Genomic DNA, 10,107 nt, shown 5'->3' with positions numbered 1-10,107 from the left:
TATGAAAACATAATGTATAAGTTAATTATGACGTCGCATTGGAGTATCAATGGATGGCCAAAAGTTCCCAGACATTTTCATTAGTGCCGTGAAAAACAAAAAAAAAATTAACAAAAGTAAAAGTATTTTTACACAAGACCAGCTATCGACAAAATCGATCATGTTTATCTGTTGTAACACAAAAATGAATAACCGTAAAAACTTTATATTTTAACAAAATTTTTATATAATATATGAGCATTTTCCTAACAAGATATTCAAAATATATTGACTCTTTTTGAGCTTTAAACATTTTTATTTTTAAATATCGTCGATAAATAATTTTCTCTTTCGGTCAAGTTGAACACAGATTCACAATACGTGAAACTTGAAAATACTTGACAATACTTGAACCTTCTAAAGTATACTATTATATATCTATGATAGTACCATGGTTTGTTGTTGATGTATAACGCGTTACCTAATGGATATTGTGATATGATTAATTTGGAATTTATTGTTGATACCTATTATAGGTCAATTTTTTTTTATACTATAGATAGTATACCTAATACCTATAATAGGTATGTCTAATACCTAGACTGACAAACCGTCTCCGCTCAGAATCGTTTTTCTTATACAGTGATATTATATCATTGAATTCAAATTTAATACTATCCATTATACAGTGACCTACTTGTAACCTACTGTACAGCAGAGCGACATCCACTTACCCACCTTTTTTTTTAAAATTATTATAATACATACTATTTATATGATATTTCAAATTTTTATTAGATTAGATCTATATATTTTGGGTTTTTTTAAATGTTGAGCAATGAAAGAATACCTAAAAACCGGTCACATTTGAACCCTAACGATTATTAGGTAATAATTATTGAACATAAATGGACATGTTTAATTTTCTTCTTTTTTTTCATATTATGTGCCGTCACACTCGCTGTTTAGTAGATACGTTTTAAGAATATACATAATTATTAATTTGAATGTTTACATGGTTTTCTAAACATCAAAATTGTATTTGACTGATCCCACCAGTTTATTATTTCTATCATTAATAAATAGTTAGGTTAACTGTTTAAGTCTTGCTAATACCAAATAACATAACGAACCTATAGTCCAATATATTTTTACTATATTTCTGAAACCCTAATTTTCTAAAATATAGAAGTATCTATAGACTATATTAAATCCTTTTAAAATCACCTTTTAAATATGACGATCAAGTTACTTAAATATTTGATTTTATCGATGTGGCAACGACCATCAAATGATTCAATTTACATTAATCTGTGTGTACCATTATATATTTTACTACTCAGTACTATCAATATATTAAGGATTTTAATATTGTATACAATTATTGTTAATACCTACGTCAAATGTCACATAATATAATACATTAGTCAAGAATTTAAACTGGTTTATATATATATTAACATATAATATACAATTAAACGTGATTGGTATTAACGTGGTTAAGCACGGTGATTGGACGCAGTCACTAAAATAGTAATGTGTGCAGCGGTCGAACAGGCTCTCGGATGGGTGACCACCTGGGTTCGTTGTGATGATCTATCTGCCTCACATAAAAAAACGCGTACCAACCGTAGCCCCCACACAAACCGATTGGGGTTGCGGAGTGTCAAAAAACGAAGTTCATTTTTGATTTATTTTTGAACCTCTCGCATGACATTGTGAATTCCAAGTTAAAAATAATTGTATGGAATATTGTCCACAGTAAAAACCAGCTAATAACCATGCAGTTTGAAGAATTAAAAAAAAAAATGATACTCTAACCTCCTAGTTATTTACCTAAGGAATTCAATTTATTGGTTGTGATTAAAATAGTGTTTGCAACATTTTATCTGTTAGTCAGCAATTTCAAAAAAATAAAACACTTTGCCTCTTTAAATTAATAGTATTCGTTATAAATGTAGTAAAATGTGTAATGGTATAATAATTTGAGATTAATTGATGTTTTCTCAAATTAAATCTAAATTGACAATAGCAATGAACACATTTTTAAATTATTTAAAAAATGATCATCTAGTTTAAATCGTGATGAAATGTATTTGTTGTAATTTGTAAGGTGAGTGGTGGGTTTTTGGTGGTTGTTGGTTGACATCCCACTGCAGCAGTGTTCGCTTGATGTCCGATGATAATTCTGTTACTATTATACAGACCAATATGTGTGCTAAATATATAACATACCTACATGTCGTGGGTGTTGTAACTGTCGGGACGTAGGGCTTACAAACAATTCAAAGAAATGTTATGTATGAGACACTACGAAAAATATTAAAACATAATATATTATTCTATTCGATTAGTTCAAATTGGAAATACTTGATTCGTATCGCGTTTGAAAATATGTGAGCATATTATTATTTATGTGTAACATTATGCGGTAAAAACAATTTGTAATCAGTTTTTTTTTTACTGATTTTTTTTACTTACAATTATAATCTGGACTCTGGTCTCCCAATACAAGCTATGCTTACAGGGAGTGTCTATTGTGTTGTTTTTAAATGTATTGTATTCTTTTTTGCGAAATAAAAAATATTATTATTATATTATTATAAATTAAAATAAAATATTCATAAATATTTAATATAATATGATAACACTATATTCCTACATTAATAATATATTAATATCATATGTAATTTATTCATATGACATAATATAATATACCTAGGTACTCATTAGCAGGACTGGGCTGGTTAACAGTTTTTTTTTTAACTCATTAAGTTAAGTTATTTTAAAATAATAAAGTTAAGTTAAAAGTTACTCGTATTTGTTTGTTAATTTGACTTGAAAAAGTACTTAACTTAGTATAAAGTTAAAATAAAAAGCAATTATAATTTTAAGTCTAATAATTATGTTGATTCGGTTAAGGGAACTAATAAGAATTGGATAGCTTGTGTGTTGATTTTATATATAGGTTTAACATAAAAGAAACTTATTTCTGTAAATCCTTTAAAATTGAAATGTTTATTAATGGAGTACCTAAAGAAATAGAGTTAGACACTGGTACAAGAGTATCTGTTTTTACCTGAAAAGATCTTGAGAGAAAAGTTAAGTAAGTATGAAATAAAACCTACTTTTGTTAAAGCTTACATTTTTACTCGACTCATATTCAATGGTAAACGCTGATAATCTATTTATAAAAACATGCATACCTATAATTAATATAACGGGAAAAATCTAAAATTCTAGGGTGATAAATTATAATTTATTTTGGTACATATTGGAATAGTCAGTTGATTATAAACAAATCATGGTTTTCTTCTATGAATTACAAAAATAAACCTACTGTTTAAAGACTTTTTATCAAATATATTTTTACATACTAATTTATTAGTAATGATTAGTTAAGATAAATCCTTAAAAATTAATTTATCATATGTTCATGGGATCTTTGTTATGCAGGTGGTGTTTGAACAGTTTTTTTAATAATTATTTATATTATAAATAATTGTATTGCTGTAAATATATTTTTTATAAATTGCAGAAGTAACAGTGGTTGATGTTGATTTTTTTACTGCAGATTCAGAAAATTTTAAACCTAAAATTTCCAACATTTTTCCACCAACTGCACGCTGGACAGCGTTTGTATAGGTTACTCAATTATTGTGTGGTTTTGGTTCTTTAAAAGAAAAAATATTTTGATATGATATACACACTGTTCACGGAAACAGGGAACACTTTATTACTCATTACCCTGTAAACATTTTCTGAGTTAAAAAATTTTAACCTATAGGAATTTATAATCCATTAGTCTAGTTGAATGTCCTCCCACAAATAGAATTGAAAAATATTTCACGGTGATGAGTGTTCCCCGTTTTTGTGACCACACTGTATATTATATGTATATAACTTACCAGAGGTTTAGTATCAGTCAATACGTACAACATGAACAACATTGCATATCATTTCACCCTCATATTTTTGTAGATGATACACTATACGATAAATACAAGATTAAGAAAATAAAAGATTTTTTAAGAAACAAAAATGTTACGTCATCAGGACTTTTTTAATGTGATTTTTTATCCAGAAAATTAATATTTTTAACCCGTCAGTAGGCGCGTGTATATTTGTAACACAGTTAGGCGCATATGAGCGTGGCGCACACTTTCCCAGTTTTAACTAATTAAAGTTGTAAACTGAACTGTAAATGAGAATTTTTTATGAATAATTAATTAGGATCACTTTGTTTTCAAAATATCCAATATAACAATCAGATGATGATCTTATCTTAATCAAAACATTTTTCATAGATACAATTTTAAATTGTGGTGATGAACAGCCTTCAATTAATGGTCCTTCATTATGTATATTTTTACATTAATTTTTAGTTATTTGAGTACAAGTCATTTCAATTGTACCAAACTTATAATACTAGTTATAATACGATAAAAGTGTTTATTTATAATGTTACCAAAAATATAATTTTTATAATCAACTTGCCTACTGCTTTTTGGTAATCTGTTAGGCCTGGTAAATCACTGCGATGTTCAATTGCTTTAGTTATTGCAACCCCAAAGCGTTTCATATTTGATTTTAAGTGATTTCTTAACGAAATCGGGTTCTTATTATTTAACGTCATAGCTCTTAATGTTGTTCCATAATTTCGCAATAAATGATTCCGACATTCTATTTTTATTAATCGTAGCTTAGGGCCATAAGGCATTATGTCATTTAATCTTTTTGTAACGCTTGAGTCTCCGTCTCCCATAATATGTTTTTTGTATTAAATTCAAGTACCTAGTATTTATTTGTATGTTCACAGTTAGCTTTTCCAGGGTAAAAAAAAAATTCAAGGCGGAATGTTCCGCTTAGAGCACTCCGATTTACCGCGTGACAGTACGGTGATTACACACACGTTGTCCATTATTTGCCACTTACACAAAAATATTTACCGTATTCAATTTTTCACTGTTTTTTTTTTTTACCAAAATTTGATAAATGAATTATCAATAATTTATTTTTTAACACCAATTTTTTTTTCATTTTATTTTATAATAATTATTTCAAGAAAAGAACAAAAATTATTATGAAATAAAATAAAATAAAATTTGGTGTGAAAAAATAAATTATTTTTACATTGATAATATTATGTAGATATGACATTTCATTGAATAAAAGCATATCTATACATTATAATATTATACGTTGGTTATCCGCATCTTCTATAAATATTATCATTAATTTAAGTCATTAATTATGTAACGAATGTCGTCATCGACATCGTACATTACTCACTACGTTGAGCACGGCTAATATGCCGAGTGTTAGCAATGGCAATTATGTAGAAAATATATATATTGCTGACGCGATGTTTAGCTTGCGTCCTGTTAATAACCGACCAAGACTCTTGGTGGTAAAGAGTTAAATATAAATAGTCGAGAGTCGATAGTCAATAGTCGAAAGTCCATAGTCAACAGTCAATAGTCAATAGTCATAATCGATGGAGGAGTCTATGGTCGGTAGTCAATAGTTAGAGTGGATGGTCGATAGTGGAACTCGATGGTTGACAACGACCTGGAGAGGACCTACGGAAGGCTCAACCCACATTCGGACATCGGCATCCACGACACACCATGTCCCGATCAGTAACCTTGAGTTATAATTTATAAGTATACTTTCGTTGTTGTAACTTATGTAGTAGGTAATAACAATTCATTAATATTCAATAACAGATAGATACACATTGAGTACTTTGCTTCACATAAGGTAACCCTGATCCCTAGTAATAATATCACACACCGGGGTCGAGTCTCCGAGACCTCGTTAATATAAACAAAACGACACCCGCGAGAGCGATAGGTGAAGAGGAGACGTTACAATTATAATAAATTGTAATTAATCTAAATGGTGTATTTTAATTAACTATTATAGCTCAATCAAAATGTTCTGCACATTTGTAGGTAGGTACTTAGATAATTTAATTTTTATTTATATAGATTATATATTATATTATTATGAACGATGAACATGTTAAGTGTATACAGTCGGTTTTTTTACATAGGTACATACTACATACTGAAAATTGCAACAATAATTAAATAATATGAATAATTACCTATAGTCTTTATTTAAAATATATTATAATATGTACAGCAAATAACAATCAACTACCTATATTATGTTTTAATCAAATATAGATACCTACTTACATCAATATCTATATATATATATATAAATAAGTGTACATTTTGAATACATTTTATAATATAAATAATAAAAGTGATTCCTAGGAAAAATAGTCAAGAAGTTTATAAATTCGACAATTTTTTCAAAATTAAAATCTGTCAAATTCTTCCAGTTTTGTCTAGCTTATTGGTCTAAAAGTTACTTTTTTTCATTAACTGGAGCCCCCTCCCGCCCCCTTAAGGTTTATTTTATGATACGGAATGTAAATATTTTTAAAAACACAATAACAAACAAAATTAATGTTTAGATTGGTCAAATCTACATTAGTTTTGACTTTTGTCAAAACCAACTGCAGCCCCCTTAAATGCCTTTAAAAAACCGAACTTCCCGTTTTTCCTTAATTTTTATTTTGTTTTTCCGTGTGTTTTGGAAAACTATTGGGAATTTTAAATTTTGACATTCCAAAAGTACCGACTAAATTTTCTTTTCCGTTGAACAAGATACTGAAGTTGAAAATCGAAGCATTATTTCGACTACTAATCGTGTACAAAGACAAAAAAAATAAAAAAAATACACATCATTGTAAAACCAATATATTCATCGCTCCGCTCAAAATCTAAAAACCAATTGTTTATTACGGTATGAAAAAGAAAAAGAAATAATAATAAAGTAAAATTGAAATAAATGTATAGTAGATATTAAAGCCATAAATCAAAAGATTTATATTTATATTTTTTCATTTATATTTTTAGTAAAAACTTAAGCTGGGCATTAATGTCTACAAGTTAACATTTTAATTGAAGTTACTTCGGATATGTACCAGTTGCCCCCAACCAAATACAAGTTGCCCTCATATGGTAATATATACCCAATTACAATATTCAGTCCGTAAAACAGAAGAGGTAAATAAACAAATAATAAATTAAATATAAAATTATCTATAAAAATAAAGTAAAATAGTATAAAATTATAGAAACAAATTTTGATATTTGCGATTATGTTGAAATGGGGTTTAATTATGTTTTAACCTGTTCATTTGCTTCTAACTTAGGTACGCTATTTTCGGTAATTACCACCCCTTGGTATTTTCTGTAATTACCAAAAATACCGTATAACCGGTAATACCGTAGATACCGGTTGTAAACAAATACCGGATACCGGTATCAGAATTTTAAATACCGCCAGCCTTAGTTTGATGTATGAAATATTTCACAAAAACGTGAAACATTGAAATTTTTTTTAACACAAATAAAAACACTATTTATTTATTTTTTTAACACAATGTTCAGTGTTCTAAATTCTAATGTCAGAATTCAGTAGGTATACAATTATATACATGTATAATATTAAATACCTACTTATATCATTTAAACATTAAATATTTAAAAATGTTGAGTACCATTTTAAATGTATAATACCAAAGGTTAGGTATACATACAGGTACCATACAGTTATGAAGGTAATTTATGACAATTATATGTAAATATAAAACTTATTTTAAAATAATACATTAATTTAGGGCATTCAAATACATTTTACAAACGATACTCATAGTTAAAAGTTCCGGCATTGAAAACAATTAAATTTTGTAGAATAATACCGAATATAATAATATTAACATTTCTGTTACTTTTCTGGGTAACATAATTTTGTAAAAATTTACAAAATTTACAATTTATAAAATATAATAATTAACTCTAATATTTGCATATATTCACGAATAATATTTTCAATTAGAACAAAATAACAATAATTGTTATTCTTGGTTTTAATATATACCTAATGTTGTTCTGATTTGAACTTATGGGTAGGTAATGTCTGTAAAAACTAGATGTATAGTATGAACTATTTCTAAGAATTTTTGTTTTAAATTTTCTATTCTTAGCTACAAAAGTTGAAAATTATATATATTTTTAACTACTAAATAATTTGTAAATTGTATTGACACTTATAGAATTATACCAAAATAATACAAACATTTCTGTTACTTTTCTTGATAAGATAATTTTGTAGACAAATATATTTTAGTTGGTAGATTAGATAGGCTTAATATTATTAATATTATTAACCTTTTTTAGCTAATTGATATAAAAAAAAATAACATTTTTTCAATTATTAATTGAGATGTGTATAGTTTAAATATATTTAATAATCATTTGAAGTAAAAATGGTATGTAGGTACTATAGGCATGTAGGTGTAATAACCTCTAACTTATTGAGTCTTAAATATATACAGTTCAAAATACAATAATCTGTAAACTGTAGCAAATATTATAAAAAATAAAACAACAAAAATATGTACATACTTAAGTTTCCTAAAAACTAAGAAAATTATTACCTACATTTCAACAATAAATAGGTTGATACATTTTATTTTAAAACTTATTAAATTATTTGCGTAGAATAATATGAAACCTATACAGATAAATAATTGTCAATATTTAAGTATGCTGTTTAAATGTTTATAATTAATATAATTAAATGCGAAACTTTTAAATGTTTTAGAGATATAATTTTGTAGCGTTTACTTAATATTAAAAATTAATAATTTTAATACCTATATAATATAACATTTATTAACTAATAATTATTTTATATAATACATAAGATACAATAATTTTTTTAAAAATTATGCTATAAGCAAAATTCACAATTTTTGTATTACCACTATCAAAAAATAATGATGGAATAGCACCTGGTTTTAATCTATTTTTTAATGCAGTATTCTTGAAACATTCTAGTTCAAAATGAGTAATACAAACTCTTGTACAAGGTTTTACTATTTTAGCAGGACCTTTTTTTATTTCACATTTTTCTATCCACTTTTTTCTGAGCGTGAAATCCTTAGAATAGCCAAAGAGACTAAGAATCTTTGAATGCCTGTTAAAGCAGTTTTTAACGGAACATCGTAATCCAGATCCTGAAGTATGGTCCTTTAAAATTTAAACAAATAATTCATATTAAAAAAAAATTATTAAAATTAGAAACAGGTAGGTTGTCAATTATAAAGTAGAAATTAAAATATAATATGAGCTAAATACATATTTTAGCGATATAACATTCAATAGTCTAGTTTGTATAGAGTCTATATATTTAGGATACCTAGTCTAAAGACTATTTTTTGTAAAAACTAGAGGGTATTAGAACAATATAAGAACAATTATTGATATTTACAATTAATGAATCTCAGTAGGTACCTTGTTGTGTGTACATATTTGTTCATATATTATGATACAAAGAACAGCCTACAAGATGATTATTTCTTTATAGTAAATATACACACAGCTTTGTTTGGGCGTTATTAGATGACAATATTTTGGTTTTATATTTTATAATCATACTGATCCCCGATTAATTACAGTATAATAGGCTAAAAAATATATCCCAAGGGTTTTCCAAAAAGAGTACACACATTTTTGGTCAAACTACTAACTATTTTATAAATATAAGTGGACAAGAATATGACTGATGTCTAATTAGAAGCACTAAATTATTAAAGAAGAGAAACCAGGACGTTGAATACCATGGCTCTACATATTCAATAAGAAGAGCATGGAAAACCATAAAAAAAATAGATATCAGACTGTATTAACCATGTTTATTAAAAATTATTTACTGACCGGTATATTTTTATTACTCATATCCTCATTGTTTCTAGTAAGTCTAAGTGACCGTCTTGGTGATTTAAAATTATTTACAACAGCATTTTCAATATTTTCCTCTCTGTAAAATTCAGATTATATGTAATCACTTTCATCATAATAAGTCAATTTGCTAGATTTTTAAATAATTGTAAAAACAAAATCTAGTCAAATACAACTTTCATTAACTCACCTTATATTTTGTTCCATTGGTAAAATTACATTATTTCCAGTTTCAACATCATTACTTTGAGCAGCATAACTACCTAAATTAAAATAAAAATGTTATTGAAATTGAAAAATT

At 26.6% G+C, this 10,107-nt stretch overlaps 1 protein-coding gene across 1 annotated transcript in view; it reads right to left on the bottom strand.

Annotated features, from left to right (window-relative positions):
• Positions 1 to 10,107, bottom strand: part of LOC100574215 — a 15,459-nt gene that overhangs the window by 996 nt on the left and 4,356 nt on the right. The window contains exons 2-4 of the mRNA XM_016805940.1: positions 9,997 to 10,069; positions 9,783 to 9,885; positions 8,814 to 9,095 (exon numbers count right to left, since the gene is read on the bottom strand). Of these exons, the coding sequence (XP_016661429.1) occupies positions 8,814 to 9,095; positions 9,783 to 9,885; positions 9,997 to 10,069 (458 nt within the window). The remainder of the gene's footprint in view (positions 1 to 8,813; positions 9,096 to 9,782; positions 9,886 to 9,996; positions 10,070 to 10,107) is intronic.

Source organism: Acyrthosiphon pisum, chromosome X, assembly GCF_005508785.2.
Source record: "Acyrthosiphon pisum isolate AL4f chromosome X, pea_aphid_22Mar2018_4r6ur, whole genome shotgun sequence".
In the NCBI taxonomy this organism is placed as follows: Eukaryota; Metazoa; Arthropoda; class Insecta; order Hemiptera; family Aphididae; genus Acyrthosiphon; species Acyrthosiphon pisum.
Note: the sequence above shows the minus strand (reverse complement) of the source record. Positions and strands in the feature narration are given on the sequence as shown.